The sequence below is a fragment of the Sinocyclocheilus grahami genome, unplaced genomic scaffold (assembly GCF_001515645.1).
Source record: "Sinocyclocheilus grahami isolate Dianchi unplaced genomic scaffold, SAMN03320097.WGS_v1.1 scaffold404.1, whole genome shotgun sequence".
Lineage (NCBI taxonomy): Eukaryota > Metazoa > Chordata > Actinopteri > Cypriniformes > Cyprinidae > Sinocyclocheilus > Sinocyclocheilus grahami.
In genome coordinates, this window is record NW_015505583.1 from 590,287 (window position 1) to 606,946 (window position 16,660).

The window sequence follows — 16,660 nt, forward strand, 5'->3', positions numbered from 1 at the left end:
GATCACCGGTAAACTGAAGCGCTCTTTTAACTTAACCAAACGCATTCTATACGAGATAAATCAGATATACTTCAAATAAACACAATAATAAAACATACAATTGCACAAAAGGCTGCAAACGAACAGCGCGCATCTGAAGTGTCTCTGAAGGAAATAATGCATTATTTATCGGCTTTAAGATATCGCAACATTTTCTTATCGGGCCGATACCGATAACAGAAAAAACTGAACATTTATCGGCCGATACCGATATGGTGGCCGATATATCGTGCATCCCTAAAGAAAAGGAAATAGAAATGAAAGTATTTTAATTTTTAAGTCGAGCATAAACTACATAATGAAGATAATATTGAACTGCAACTGCAAGATAAACAGTAGGTTTCCATTGTGACAACTTACCCCCTTTATGTGACAACATGCCCCCCCCTCCAGTATAGCTAATTTCTATGGTATATGTACCCTATATGCAGTACCTTAATTGTTCAATTTATAATAATAGTAACTAAATATTCAGTATAGGCATGATAAATGAACTATTATATATTCACTGGGGCAAAACGTGTAACAATCGCCTCCCCGTTCTGATTCGTACAGTATTAGAGATTGTAGTATGAATCTGGATGTCTCTCTCGGGACATTATTTGTATCGAGGCCACTTTTAGAGACTTAATTAACAATGTATGGTTACTTAAATGTGGTTAATCAAACACCTTAATTTTAAAGCTTCCCCTGTGGATGCAGCACATCAAGGAGAAGCCGAGTTGGATTCTAATGTTCAGATCTTTTATATTATTATGTTTATTTCCAATGCTCTGCGACACTTTAGACATCAGTTTGCTCGTTCTCTTTATAGGGCGTTTGTTTAGCGTTAGACGTGGGATTGGGAATCCGCAGCGCAGTGTTTTAAAGCCTCCTCGTTCCACAATCAGTGTTTTCCTAATTGAGGCGTTGTGTGGTTCCAGCTGCCCGTTCCTGGTGGAGCACCTCACCAGCTGCATCCCGGCCATCGGAGGGGTCCTGTTTGTGTTTGTGATCATCTCTCTCCTCCAGACCAGCTTCACGGATCCGGGGATTCTGCCCCGGGCCACACCAGAGGAGGCCGCAGACATCGAGAAGCAGATCGGTGAGCGAGCACACATCTCCTCTGGATTACTAGTGCACTCTGTATACTGCATACTGTTATCATCCACAGAAATACATTGGATTGCTTTGCGTTTTTAATCTAGGTTTGGCTAAATGTCTTTTGGCAGTTGATTATATGATGAGCTAAGAATGAGATGTCTGATGTTGCTTCTGCTTCATTCGTCACTCTGGATGTGTAAGGTCAAGTCTAGGGCATTGCATTATGGGATAGAGGGCTCAGTGCAGTGTGCTCTGTTGCTGCTATGTATTAGGTCCTCCATATTCATGCATACAGATATAGGAAGAGAATCATGTTATTCCAAATGTTCAACTTGTTTTGCATTCCACTGCGCCTTTCTGTTGTTTTTCTTTGTAAACATGCACTAGATGGACGTCTTCGACTGTTGACTTTGTGTCGTTTGTAGCATATATCGCATAAGAATAATATTATTATTCCTTATAAAAATGTGCCGTTCATGCTAACAAAACGTTCAACATTTAAAAAAAAACACATCTGTAGATATGGAGCTTATAATATGACAAAACTATTTGAATTTGAATTGTGTAAATTTGTGTTATTGCCAAGTGTCATTTAACAAAACTGAATTTTGATGATCTCCGAAAAGTCGAACGAAGCATTTACGCTGACCGGAGCGGACATGTTCGGTTCACTTAGGCTAGTTTTGTATGGCCACAACTAGGGCTGTGCAATATATCGAAATGATCGAAATATCGCAAATGTACGTATCGCAATATGCATATCTCTACAGCTTGCAATATTTGGGGCCATGAACAAAAGACAAAGAGAAAATCACTCACTGCTCTTACCTAAATAACATTTGTAGCTTAAATAAGAATCAGTGCATATTGAATTCAAAGAGTAAATACTACGCAGTGTTTTATTTTTCCTTTTTATTATTCCGTTCCTAAACTCCGGTTAAAATGATTACACTAATGTTAAAATGACATTTTTATGTAATGCTCGCGTAAAACACTAACGTTCACTTTCAGAAGTTGTTGTGGGGGTGCTTTCTTATAGAATCAGCTTTATTCACCGCTTAAGTGTGCGCAAACAGGAGCTCTTGATACATACATACAAATAACCATATATACTGTATATGACACAAGATAGTTATAGAAGTTCACAGAACTGACTCAGTTTCATCTGAGCATGTGGCACTTTAAGCATTATCGTATCGCATATCGCATTTTTCTTCAATATCGCACAGCCCTATCCACAACATATTAACTCATGGAAACGAGATAATTGTATGGAGATGATGGCATCCAGGAATCACCGCGTGGCTGCCGCTTTCTCTCGTAGTGGAAGTGTTTCGTGTGGTCTCGGGGCAGACATGGCCATAGTTAAAGATCGATAGATGACCTCTGACCTACTTTCGTACGAACTGAATTTCTGCGTATTGAATTTTGAATATTGAATTTGATGTTCTGAATTTCCTCTTCATCTTGAAAACTTGAAGCTGTATTTTTAAAAAACTGGATATCTCCAGTCTAACAACTCAGAACAAAAAATCGGCTGTTTGAAAATACATGTCTACTAAAAAAAACTGCCATAAATGCAATTGTTAAATTTCAAATGTTAAATAAAAAGTGAAAAAAAAAATCTAATTCAGAACTATGTTAAATGCCACATAAAATTCAGTTTTGTTAAATGATACTTGTTTCATGCATTACGGCACTAATATTAATGGAAAAATGGACCTTCTTTGTTTGTAAAATTGTGCAAAATATTTGCTAATGTGACCATGATTTGGAAAGCAGATCTATAATAATCTAACATTGGTAAACCTGGCATTGTGTGCTATGGATATTGTTGGCCCTTTTCCTCTGTTGTAAGTCCCTTTGGATAAAAGTGTCTGCTAAATGCATAAATATAAATAATAACCATGTTTGAGAGATGTCCCTGAGTCGATCTGATTTGGGATTTGATTTGATTTTTTAAATTTTGGCATCTAACAGATGCCAAGGCCCTGAATAAGCCTTTGAACTGCTCTGGACGTGCCGCCATCTCTTCTTCTCCATGACAAATAAGAGGACATTCTGTCCTAATTACAGAGGACGGCCCTGACAGGATGATTGTCATGAACACACACTCCCCCAGGACTCAAAATGAGATCTTCACCTGCTCAATACTAGCACATTCACGTCTGGTTGTTGCAGTGAGAGGTTTGTTTCTCTCTGAACAAGGTCACATGATTGCGGTGCAGACTCCATTATTTTAGATGTCCTCCGAACAGGAACATAATCTGCCAGTCAGAGAGCTGAAGCGGTCTGCAGTTATTAGTTTTAATAATAATAAAAATGATCATCATAATAAAATGTCTGCTCTGCTCAAGTGGTTCAGCTAAAGTACTGACATGTTTGTGAGGAACTGGGAAATGGAGAAGTGCGTGATGTACCTTTTTTCTGTGACAGCGTTTTAATATTCTTTTTTTCTGTTTCAAGACGAATTTATAGCCGTCTGGCTTGCTTTCACCCCTCTGACCTTCACTGCAGGCTGCTTCTGGAATAAGGGCTTAGTTTGTGTGTAGTTGTCATGTTTTATATCTGTGATGCATGGTAATTCTGATCTGCAAATTTGCCATTTGCAGTATATCTGTTGCGCTGAACTTAAGTCGAAATTTCAAATCAGAATTGATATCCAAGTGGCAGATATTAAGTCGAGTTTGTTTTTGAGAGCATTTGATATGGTGGCCCATTAGAACACAACGCAATTAAAAAAGCAAACATAAGCTCACAACGAAATGAAGCCACAACACAACGGAAATGCTCCCAACCACTAGGGGGCAGTTGATCTGTAGAAACGGGCAATTGTGTGCATGTCACGAGTATTCGCGGGCTTAACGCTTTTAACGCTGCTTGCTCCCTGACGTTGTTTCAGTTCGTTATTATGTGGGGATACGCTTGAAAGCTGCCCAGAGCTAAACTGTCCAAATCCAAAATAATATTGATTTATTTTCTGCCCGATTCATGAATCGATACATGAAGATTACCAGGATATCAAAACATTCGGTAAAAACACGTTCATTTAAAAATCGATTACACATATTAAGATCAATCACTTACATTGAGAGTTTCTTGTGGCGTCTCAAGGATGTATCGGTGTTTCTCTGCTAACACTGCTCCCTAGTGGTCAGGAGCATATAGGGCTGATAATGTTTTCATATCGATAATTATCACGATAAATGCCAAATTTGTATTTCTTTCAAGTTTGAAGGCAGATTTTTGCTCCAATGTGAAAGTTGTAGAAACCAGACCATTAAACTACTCTTTACGGTCAGAACACGACGACACGCTTCACGGTTTTCAATTCTTTACACTTTTCCAGTCTTTTTTCCTTAAGAAAATAAATATCTTATTAGAAAAAAATTATTTATTAGTTTCTGCACGTTCTAATGAGTAATATTGTTTCAAATCAAGAAACCGGTTTGTGTTGCCTGATAATATTAATAATAATATAACATTTTTTTTTGTCTCTTAGAAATACACATTTAATAGTAGCTTAAGTTAGTTTTTTTTTTTGTTCATTATCAAAATCCGTAATATCTGTAAGTATTGTAGCAACCTCATTTTTATATGGTGCAATGTAATTATTCTGACTGTTTGAGTTTTTTTTAATAATTTTTTTTCCATAAAAAAGTAGCCATAGTAGCTTCCATAGTAGCATACATTTTAGATCATGATAATCACAGTTAAAACCATAAATATAGCACCTCAATACCATGGTAAAAATGTAATATGGCTTTTAGGTATTTGTATGAAAAACAGTAGCTAGTCTAAATAAATTTAGTATAAATGCATAAACGCTATAGCTTAATCACACAAAAAAAATACTGTAATTATATTCCATTACTCCTCCTTCAATACATTTAAAACATGTCTACATTAATAATACAAATTCGACATTTCTGACACAATACTATGGTGCAGTTAGTGCTGCTACAGTAAATCTTTGGTAAATGATGGCAATTTTGATTAAAAAGTCTTCTAACTGTATCATTGCGCACAGTGTTTCTCCTGTTTGTCAGTGCAGTTTCATCTGGCTGTAAACTGAGTTATTTGTGTTCTTTGCTGAATGCAAGCGAACTTTGATCCGAGTGGATAAACGGTCCGAGTGACGCGCTTCAAATGACTTGTGCTCTTTCGTTCCGCCTTCGCCTCATAAACATTATATCGAACGTTTTTGATATCGTTTATCGAGGAAATTTATATCGTGCGATAATTATCGTGATCGATTTATCGCCCAGCCCTAGTTGTAGCTTAATTGCGTTGTGAGCTTATGTTTGCTTTTTTTAATTTCGTTGTGTTGTGCACTACTGGGCCACCTTAATTTGAGGATCGATCACTGCGTACATCAGCTGATGTGTTTGACTGGATTGGAATAAAGCATGTAAAGAAAACACACAAACAAAAAAAGTCAAATTCTAGTGCACAGACAGAAAATCACAGATTAGAGGCTGTTCACACATAACGTGTTTTTGCATTCCATTGCACTTCTTTTCTTTTGCGTAAACATGCGCTAGATGGATGTCTTTGACTGTTGCCCTTGTGTTTTTTGCAGCGTCTCGCATGACAAGACCTTCTAAAAACATGCAGTCAAATAAGTTCAGCTTTTTAGGAACGCATCTCTAGATCTTGCTTTTTACCTCTCTAGACTCTCATGGTTTTCCCTGAGACGGTTTTTTTGCTTGCCGCCTTAATGTTTTTTATGTAGCATATTGTTAATGTATCTTTTTTGATGTGAAGTGGTGAAAGCAGCTCCTTTAAATAACGCATTGCTCTAATGATTACACCAAATGGATTTTTTTTCAAGCAGTTCTCCCTTGCGCCAGTGGTTTTCTAGTGCGAGTGTTCAACTAATTTCAGCAAACTCTAAAGAGCCTTTAAACATCAGAATGAGAGTTTAGTTGTTTTCTTTAATGTTAGTTATTGAAATTCCTTCCTGACATCTCATCCTCTGCTGGAAATGTGTTTTTCTCTCTGGCAGACAACCCGACGGGCTCGTCCTCATCCTACCGCCCCCCGCCGCGCACGAAGGAGGTCGTCATCAATCAGCAGGTGGTTAAACTCAAGTATTGCTTCACCTGCAAGATCTTCCGGCCGCCGCGCACCTCCCACTGCAGCCTGTGTGACAACTGTGTGGGTGAGATGAGCTTCCAGAAGTGCGCTCGCATGCAGCAAATCTGAGGCTGCTTTTAATGATAATCATTAGTGGCGATTGCTAATGCAAGTGTCATTATCACTATTGCTCATACTAAAGGTTACAAGTTAACATTTAAATTCATGCATCTGGCAGATGCTTTTATCTAAAGCTGCTTACAGTGCACTCCAGGTATGCATTATCAATTCATATCAGATCATCGGTCTAAGTGCATTAACGTTGTTTGATGTGCAGGAGCACCGCTCGGATATAACCGGAGCAACATAGGGCTGCACTATTAATTGAAATAAAAAATGCGATTTGGCTTAGTGGGATAATCAAACTGCAAAGGCTGTAGTTGAATTCAATATATGTGCTGCGTGTTTCCGAGGGAAGAGCAGAACTGTGTTTAGTTACTCGTGAGCAGCTCATTCTCAGTGTTTTCAGCGTCTCGCAGTAAATGCTGCTCCGCATGAACACTCAGCTCTGCGTCTGCTCGGGAGTTTGAGTCTCTGTAATGCGCATTTGTGAACGCAACATGTGCCCATCGTCTAGAAGAGCTTCTCAACAAGAGGAGTTTTCTAATCTAAAGCGTTACCAAAACCACATACTTTGAGTGTCTGAAAATGAAACCGAGGTTCAAAACCGTGTGGTTTTATGGCTTTAATGAGGAAAAGAAATACAGTCCCGATGAAGCATTGCAAATGACACAATCAAATTTAAATCGGTTGGTTTCAACAAATGCATATGCCATTGATTAACAACACTGTAGCTCACAGTAGCTCTGTAATTAAGTGCTTGTAATTTTATTAAAAATCAATTCCTCTATAAAGAAGATTAATCATTTTTTACTTGAGTTTGTACTGTACAGGCAAACACTGCTATGTAATGTGGTTACTCCTAACATTCAATATTAATTGCCAGTGTGTTTATTGTGTGCAGTTTTCACACTCCTCTGCTTGTGCATCCATGTAGGATGTTATCTTTCTCAGATTTAGCGGTGTTATTTATAGCGTTAGGTTTATGAAGCCGGTTTGAAGCGGTGTGCGTTTTTGGTTTGATCTCTGAAGTTCTCACTTGTTCTTAAGCCAGCAGCCTTTTTAATTCCTGCTGTAATAAATCACGAGCCGTGTGACGGCCCGCTGTCATGTGTGTTTGACAGAGCGCTTCGATCATCACTGCCCCTGGGTCGGCAACTGTGTGGGAAAACGAAACTATCGCTTCTTCTACACCTTCATCGTCTCGCTGTCTTTCCTCACGGCCTTCATCTTCGGCTGTGTAACCACACACCTGGCTCTGAGTACGTGTCATTTCATTTTCCTTGACAACTCTTTGTGTATCTGTGAGCTCAAACAAATATATACGTCGTTGAGTGGTGTGTGAATTTAACATGGGTCCAGTGAGGTCATGTCACTTTCCAGTTAAGAGATTTGTAACCAGAGTAGTTCTAAAAAGTGACGTTAGAGACATTTACAATGTTACAAAAGATTTCGATTTCAAATAAATGCTGTAGTATCCTAAAAAAAAAATCCTAGTTGCTCACGCTTTTCCTAAAAATGCTAATAATAAAAGATAATAATCAAATGTATTTCTTGAGCAGTAAATCAGAATATTAGAATGATTTCTGAAGGATCATGTGACACTGAAGACTGGAGTCATGATGCTGAAAATCTAGCTTTGATCACAGGAATAAATTACATTTTACAATATATTGTAATAGAAAACAGTTATTTTAGTTATTTCACAATATTACTGTTTTTACTGTAAAAATTATACCAACCAAAATCTTTTGTATAATAGTGGAACTTACTTCACGAGGTGCATCATGGGATGTGTTTGAACAGCACTGAAGGAGTTGTTGGTTTTTAAAAAAGAAAATGCAATATAACATTGTTCCAAATTGGAACAGTTTAGACAAAACTAATTTCCAGTTTTGAAGCATAAACCATTTAATTGAGTTAGATGTGTCCAGATAACAGACTGGTAGTGTTTACATCAGCTCTTTTTAATCGAAGAGTTGGTCTGTTTGCACTCTGCTGTATTTCTAAAGGCAAGCACAGATGCCAAATGAGATGATGAGAGGCCATGTGAATCTCTTATTGGACCTAAATGGCTTAAGATCTGATAAAAGCTTTTAGTGACTAATGCTCTCTTTTATAGGGTCACAAGGAGGAAATGGGTTGGTTTTCGCTCTCCAAGCGAGTCCTGCCAGATATCCTTTCATTTGTTGTTTGAGTTCAGATGTTTAACTTGCAAAAAGTCTGTTATTGCCGTAAAGGAATGTGCTGGGTTAAATACAAGTGAAGTTCAATGAACAAGAATTGACACCGAAAATGTCAACTTGTGCCTCAGTTTATAAAAACAAATGAAAATTGGGTTTGTAGTAACGTGCTTACAATGTGAATCTATGGGGCAAGTCATACTGGGGAAAAAAAACAATGTAAAATACAGTATTTGTGATAGTATTATGTAGCTAGTATAGTCATAGCGGTTTTTACAATGCACATTTGAGTGCCTCTGAATGCAATTGTTCCAGCCGCCCAAATGTCACATTTCTGCTTTAAACACTTCTGTATGGAGTACCGCACATGACATGTGGGTGGGGTAGATATTATGGCGTTATTTCCTTCATTTTAGTTAAATCATGGCCATATTGTACTGATTCATTCCCTTTAGTTTAGTTCAACTGTGGCAGTGATTTAACTAAAACAAGGGAATGAATTCCTAATCCATGGCCATAATATATGTTTTTCCCTCTGCGTGTCATATGCAGGGCTCAACACTTTGGTGCACTTTCATTATAAGTGCAATGTTTGTACAAACCAAGGGACTAATCAACTCAAAATGATGCTGTTGATCAAGTTATATTTAGCCCAGCATATTCCTGTACTGTGTGCTGTTAATATTCATTATTGGTGCAAACTCTGAAGTTTTCCTTTACTTTCTCCACTGCTCTTGAGTTAGTGGTTTGCTTCTTTTCAGTTTGGTCCATTTTGGGCCTCTCAGGCTTCCATACATACCTGGTAGCTGCAAATCTTACTACCAATGAGGATGTAAGTGTTTTCCTTTCATAACTTAAGAGGTGTAAAAGTGTTTTTTACCTCATACACTCAAATATTTAGGCCTTAATTTAAAATAATTTATATGTAATTCAAATACATATATCTACCATTTGAATTGCACTGCTTTGTCATAAATTAATACACTTTGTGATGCTTATATTTGTTAGTCATACATAAAAAAAACATCATGGCACAAGTGTTACATTCATAAATAATTGTTTTCAAAATTCTTGATTCAAAATAATTATTTAAATTGCTTAGAATCAGCATAAATCTGTTAATTGTTAAAAACAATTAATTCAGTAAAAATTGATTTGTTTTGATGACGTTTAAAATGAGTAATGATTAGTTGTGAAACAAGCAATATTCGGTTAGATAAATTTATGAGATTGACACAAACTAGATTTATTGAGCTGCATTAAATATATAAATCTGGTTAGTTTGTATTTAAAACGCATTCAGTTTTACTAGTACTATTATATAGTACTATTATATAAGTCTTACAGTTTGATTTATGTATGACTGAATTAGGTTTATTAGATAAAACTGCATAATCCAAATGAGATGGATGACAATACAACCAATTACGGAAACACGCTGCAAATACTGACAATACATCAAATTACAGAACCATGCTGCAAATACTGACCAAATACTGACAATACATCAAATTACGGAAACACGCTGCAGATACTGACAATACATCAAATTACGGAAACGCGCTGCAGATACTGACAATACATCAAATTACGGAAACACGCTGCAAATACTGACCAAATACTGACACTACATCCAATTACGGAAACACGCTGTGAATACGGACAATACAACCAATTACGGAAACACGCTGCAAATACTGACAATACATCAAATTACGGAAACATGCTGCAAATACTGACAATACATCAAATTACGGAAACACGCTGCAAATACTGACAATACAACCAATTACGGAAACACGCTGCAAATACTGACAATACATCAAATTACGGAAACATGCTGCAAATACTGACAATACATCAAATTACGGAAACACGCTGCGAATACTGACAATACAACCAATTACGGAAACGCGCTGCGAATACTGACAATACATCAAATTACAGAAACACGCTGCGAATACTCACAATACAACCAAATACAGAAACACAATGCAAATACTCACAATACAACCAAATACAGAAACACACTGCAAATACTCACAATACAACCAAATACAGAAACACTGCAAATACTCACAACACAACCAAATACAGAAAAGCTCTGCAAATACAACACAACCAATTACAGAAACACGCTGCAAAAACTCACAATGCAACCTAATACAGAAACACTGAAAATACTTGCATAACCAAATACAGAAATGCTCTGCAAACACTCACAACACAAACAAATACAAAGTATTTGGTCACGTTGTGCGTAATTGCAGAGCATTTCTGTATTTGGTTGTGCTGTGAGTATTTGCAGCACGTGTTGTCAAACTGATGAAGATGTTTTCTTAATTTGCTTGTGTAAAGTTGCAACAGATTGAGCTCTCTCGGCCACCATAGAAAATACATACAAATACATTATTTTTGTTATTTTTATTATTATGATGTAGGCCTAAATATTTCATGGATTGTATGTGTATTTTTGTGTCCATATTACAGATTAAAGGCTCCTGGTCAGGGAAAAGTGGAAATGAGGACGTTGGAAATCCTTACAGTTACAACAGCATTGTCAAAAACTGCTGTTCTGTGCTCTGTGGACCCATGCCACCCAGGTGAGACGTGTATATGGTCTCCAGTGTACCAGTAAAAACTATATCCACAATATGAAGCCTCTGTTTATCACTGTGGCTTTGTTGTAATTCCTTTGCCCCCTCTCTTGTCTTGTCAGTTTGATTGACAGGCGAGGCTTTGTGCCCTCTGATGACTCCGTCCAGACCAGTCCTGTGGAAATCGAACTCCCGGCTGCTAAAAACAACAGAAACATGGTAGGAAGGGCAGTCACCTCAGGCCGACCTCCTCCTCCTCCTCCACCCCCGGTCGTAACCCTACAGCAACCTGACATCTCCATTCAGAGCCACTCGACAGCCTGACTTCCTGTGTCTGATCCAAAGCCAGCATTTTCTCCTCTTGCTGCATTGTTTGATGCGTTTTGGCATGGGTCGCACCCTTCATTTAGATGTCAGACAGCGTTCGGCTCCCTGGGCTGCAGCCAAGTGCGGCTGTCTCAGATTTGTTTGGTGTTGAGGAGAGCCGTTACGGCTGTGGTCAAAGTCACATATATAGATGAGATTTGTGTTGTTTACTTTGAGTTTGAATGGGAAATAAATGTTTATGTGCTCATTCTCTATGGTTTGGCTCCCTCATAGATCAGTGGGTTGGAGTGTTTACAGAGCAATGGGTGTAGCCGTTGTGTTATTTTGCACAACTGTGCATCTTATTACAAAAAAAGGAAATGAAACTTTTGACTTCCTGTGACACTAGGTAGAATTCACAGTTTGTGAGCAGGAAAGACGCTGTAGTTTCAGGTGATGGTGTTTATTTTTGAAGCTCTTCGATGGTTGAAAGACTTGTGCGATTATGACGCACAATGGTGCTCTTGAAAAACATCAGAGTATAAGCAAACACCTCTCACAAATGTTGTTTATTTTTCATCAATTTATTAAAGTTGTTTGTTTTTAGTATAATCTGAGCATGTAAAAAGCTGTTGTTTGTTTGTATAATTCAGGTTGTTTGGTTCAAACAAACAAGCAACTTGTTTGTTTTTAGTTTTTGTGTTTTCTTGTGGCTGTTTATCAACTTACATGTGCCTTGAAGTTTTTTCAGATCTTTTTTGGTTTATACTCCGATGTTGAACTTGTCACCAAAACAAAAGTGCCTCTCATCAGTGAACAAACAAACAAACCAACAGCTAACAGCTCTAGTGTTTATGTACATTTCTTTGGTTGTAACGTGGCGGAAAAGTCCATGCCATCCTGTTTTGTGAAGTCCAAAATAAATAGCTATGGTGAATATGACTTCTATTAAACTATGGAAAAATATCAGTTTGATTTACGGGAAAAAATGCAGGTAAAGTTAATAAGGTGCTAATGCATCTCTGCACAGTAACCAAAGTACACTCACTTGATGTGTGGTTGTGTCTGTGTGCATGTGCATATATTGTGAAATAGTTTGCATGTGATATGAAAATTTCCCTATGGGATTTTACTTATTATGAATGCATATTTTTTTAAATGAAGAACATTGCTGACATTTTGTACTTTTGAACATATCTGTGCTTGTATATATTGAAAATGCATTTTAATGTTAAATAAATATTTTTCAAACTAAACCACAGAATTCTTGTCCTGCATGCATATTTGTTGTTTTGAGTATGTAGGTATCGAGTTGTTTGTTTACTCACAGTTGTGTATGTTTTCCTGGCATGTTCTGATGCGTTAGTGCACATTAGTGCTGTTACACTTATCGGTCTTCGCACATTAACCCTTGTCCTCTGTATGTGTGTGTGCATGCAAACGTCAGACGTGGTGCGCATACATTTTCTAGTGTGCTTCTGAATGCCAGAGTAAGTGTGAGGAAATATGTGTTATTACCATGTGAGAGGAAATATCACTCGGCAATTCTGATATTCAGGATTTATGGATTTAAAAGTGTACTAGAGCTATGATCAGAACAGAATGTTAGCCTGCTGCATACTAATCCATTTTGGCATACTTTTAAAAAGAAATACTCCACACTAAATACAGACCAAATGTTATGTCTTGAGACAATTATAGGCTGCATTTAAAAATGTATTATAGTTTACATTTATGTTAACCCTCTGGTGCTCCTTATTTGGGAGTCACACTTGTGGTCTTCCCGGTCAAAAGTGACCGGAAACCCCAGTAAAATCAATGTAACATATTTGTTAAATAATATTTTGTATTTTGTAATAATTTCATGGTACTAATTAATATTTATGCAACAATTATGATCAATTTCGTCCCTTTTTTTTTTTTACAAAATATTTTTTATATTACTTTTCAATGAATGCAGTATTTCATGTTAAAATAGAGTCAATGCCTTTAAAATCCAATTTTTTGAAGCCAAATTAGTGCCATCTGGTGGGAGTAAAAAAAGAAAAACATCTGCAATTCTATGGTTTAGCCACTAGATTCCTATATAGCTCTGTATAAAAGGCCTATAAAAAAAGACATAAATACGTATTTTTATTCATTTGTGGGTTTGGATATATGTTTAGACATTCTCAAAAACAACGTTTTGTAAAGGTTTAGATTATTATTATTTTATTTTTTTTGTAATGTTGATTTGAAGCATCAGTTATTGAATTATTATTACTACAGTCAAACCTGAACACAGAGAAAACATTTTGTTACACAACACATTAAAATTCTATAAAAATGTAACAAAAATGAACAAATATTTCATTGGAGCTTAATCCTTCTGGGTTTGATCTGATTTCAACCTCTTATTTCAGTTTTCTGACTCGTTTTGGCTATATGTTAATAGCTATACCAATTCATTTGAGTGTGTATAATTGTGTATGTGTGTGAGTGGATGTGTCTGTTTTGCACTCTTGATGTTTTAAAGTGTAACCCCTTCCTTGCTGTCAACTTTTTTACTGCATTGTAGTTGAATTATTTCTTTTATTTGACATATTTGCTGTGTTACATTCACACCAGTTCATAGGTGTGTGTGTGTACGTGTGTGTGTGAGTGGGTGTGTTGCTGTCTTGATGTTTTAAACTTTCACCCCGTCATTGCTGTGTACTTTTTTCTGCATTGTGGCAGATTTGTAGATTGTTTTTGTCAATGTTCCATTCATTTCCTATGGTCGAAGACCACAAGTGTGACTATTTTTATTTTTTTTTACGACCACTTAGCCTGCTCGAATTATGCCCTCAATTTTTTGTGCGTGTTCACCAAATGCCATAAAAGTCACCAGGTTTTGTACCATTCCGATGAAGCTGTGATTTAAAAAAATTTCGGTCAAAAGTGACCGAAGCGCACCAGAGGTTTAAATGCGATTAGCTGAACTTTAGAAGTTTTTTGACACACATATAGGACTTTAGTACATCATGTCATTTCATAATTCTGTTGTCTTTGATATATTGTGTATTGCAGAATGTATTGGCAAGCATATAAAACTCAACTAAACTAAAACATACTTTAATGTCTATGTCATCATGAATTTAAATATATTTGTAATTACACACTTGTAATGATGAATTTGCAATATAGGACATTTAAAAGTCATTGACATTAATATTAACAATACATGTAATATTAAATAACTACAGTTCAAATTATAATCAAGTACTTTGCATGTGCTTTAGTATGTTAGTCAACACATCAAAGCAAGTGCACTTATTGAACACTTAACAAAAGATTATTGAAATGTGATATAAAATAAAACATAAAAATTTGAATTTGAATAACTTCTAGTTAAAAAGTGTCAAGAAAGGGACTGTAAACTCACTGTGTGAGTCTCTGGTGTAGCGGAACTGCACCACCTGGCGTCCATTAACAACCCTTCTGAATAAATAAATAAATACAAGCAACATTTCTCTAATATTTGCCAGTGACAGATCCTTTTTAGGAGCCGTCTGGGATCTTGTTCGCCACTAGATAGCGCTAGTATCTCCCAGATCCAGCTGGAACATTTGTTTTTGGTTCATGACGCTTGAGTGCCAAGAAAACAGTTTGATCCATGCAAGTTCCCTGGAGACTGTTCTGTTGGAATGCATACTGAAATGTTTATTTATAGTTGCTCTGTTTGCTCATCTCAGTGAGGACATATTGTATCATTAAATCACTGCATATAATGAAAAAATCAAAAATAAACTCCCTGCTAATAGTTCCTAAAATCATTCAAATGTTTTATTAGCTGCTTCTGGAACCAATCGGAGACATTTTCATGTTTTTCCAGTGTACCCACAGATCTGATATACTGCGTTTGGAAAAGTGGTTTTACGTAGGCTATTACTCACACGACAGCATGCTGATATGCTTCTCCAGAATTGATTCTGTCTACAGTTTGCAGATTTTCTGGATAGAACACACGAAAGACCTTCTACATCTAACGGAATAATGAATGCAGTGCAATGAATGTTCCAGTGGGATACATAAACTAGGAGCTATTACGTCTGTGATTTTAACTCCTCTGACTCATTATTTGATCTTACCGCCTGACGTTAAGATAATTCTACACAAGATTGGATTAATAGCTGTTTTCATTCCTTCCTCTTTGAATTAAGCATGTAATTAGGCCATGTGATGATGTAACAGTGTCATTTCAATCAATGTTGCATTCAGTTTGAAATAAGCAGCATTTATAAGCCTGTACATTCTGAACACAGCCATGATAATCACACAGAGAGCGATGCAACACTGTAAACACATTTTTTCAATTATATCATCTGTGACATGAAACCAGAAATCAATACCCACTGGAAAGCAGCAATAGCCGTCAAGATAACAAGTCCTTATTCTTTGCTTCGGACAGTGGTTTTGAAACAATTTGAACAGTAAAAAAAATTGTGTTTTGTGCTATTTCAACTAGTTTTAATTAATAAGCCTACTGTTCGCTAGCTACATTTGATTAAAACCTTGTGCACCCTGTCAGTTATATTATTAACATTAGTTATTTTTTGCAGATAAGTATTATTATTTTGTTCATTTTGTTTAAATCGACCGATCAATTTACAAATCATTTGGAAATATTTTTTGGAGCACAGTTGGACTGACTTAGACTGAATTATTTAATAAGAGAGTTTATGGACATAAGATGCCTAGTATTACTTAAATTGTGCAATTTGGCTTAATTTACACGCTCTCAGACTTCTAACTCTTACCCACTAAGGAGAAGACTCTCGGAGACAATTTTGTGCCATTACAGATGACATTTCCAATTATTGCTAAACTTGCAAGAGATGCAGATAAATTATGTAATTATTTTGTTTTCTTTGTAGAAACTGTCTGCAATGAAAAAATGGAGTGACTATGAAACTAACCTGTGTGCCTTTTAATAAAATGAAGAAAGATGTTGAGCGATTTGAAGGTAAAGGAAGTTCACACACCGAGGAAGAGGCCTCTGACTCCACACAATAAATTTAACGGCACATTCCTGTGTAGGTGGTCATGACCTCATTTAAAGGGGTCATATGATGTTGCTAAAAAAAACATTATGTTGTGTATTTGGTGTAATTAAATGTGTTTATGCGGTTTAAGGTTAAAAAAATACATTATTACATTATTGTTTCTCCTCTATGCCCCGCCTTTCTGAAACACGTCGATTTTTACAAAGCTCATCGTTCTGAGTGTGCTGTG

General features: G+C 36.6%; 1 protein-coding gene across 3 annotated transcripts in view; it reads left to right on the plus strand.

The window, feature by feature from the left end:
• Positions 1-16,660, plus strand: part of LOC107550656 (palmitoyltransferase ZDHHC18-like) — a 23,498-nt gene that overhangs the window by 3,225 nt on the left and 3,613 nt on the right. The window contains exons 2-8 of one of the 3 annotated variants that reach the window (XM_016231992.1): positions 963-1,123; positions 6,131-6,286; positions 7,446-7,583; positions 8,444-8,495; positions 9,234-9,336; positions 10,995-11,107; positions 11,224-11,320. In XM_016231992.1, the coding sequence (XP_016087478.1) occupies positions 963-1,123; positions 6,131-6,286; positions 7,446-7,583; positions 8,444-8,495; positions 9,234-9,336; positions 10,995-11,107; positions 11,224-11,320 (820 nt within the window). Of the gene's footprint in view, positions 1-962; positions 1,124-6,130; positions 6,287-7,445; positions 7,584-8,443; positions 8,496-9,233; positions 9,337-10,994; positions 11,108-11,223; positions 12,839-16,660 lie in introns of those variants that run through there. The other 2 variants (XM_016231991.1, XM_016231993.1) reach the window with 2 other exon arrangements.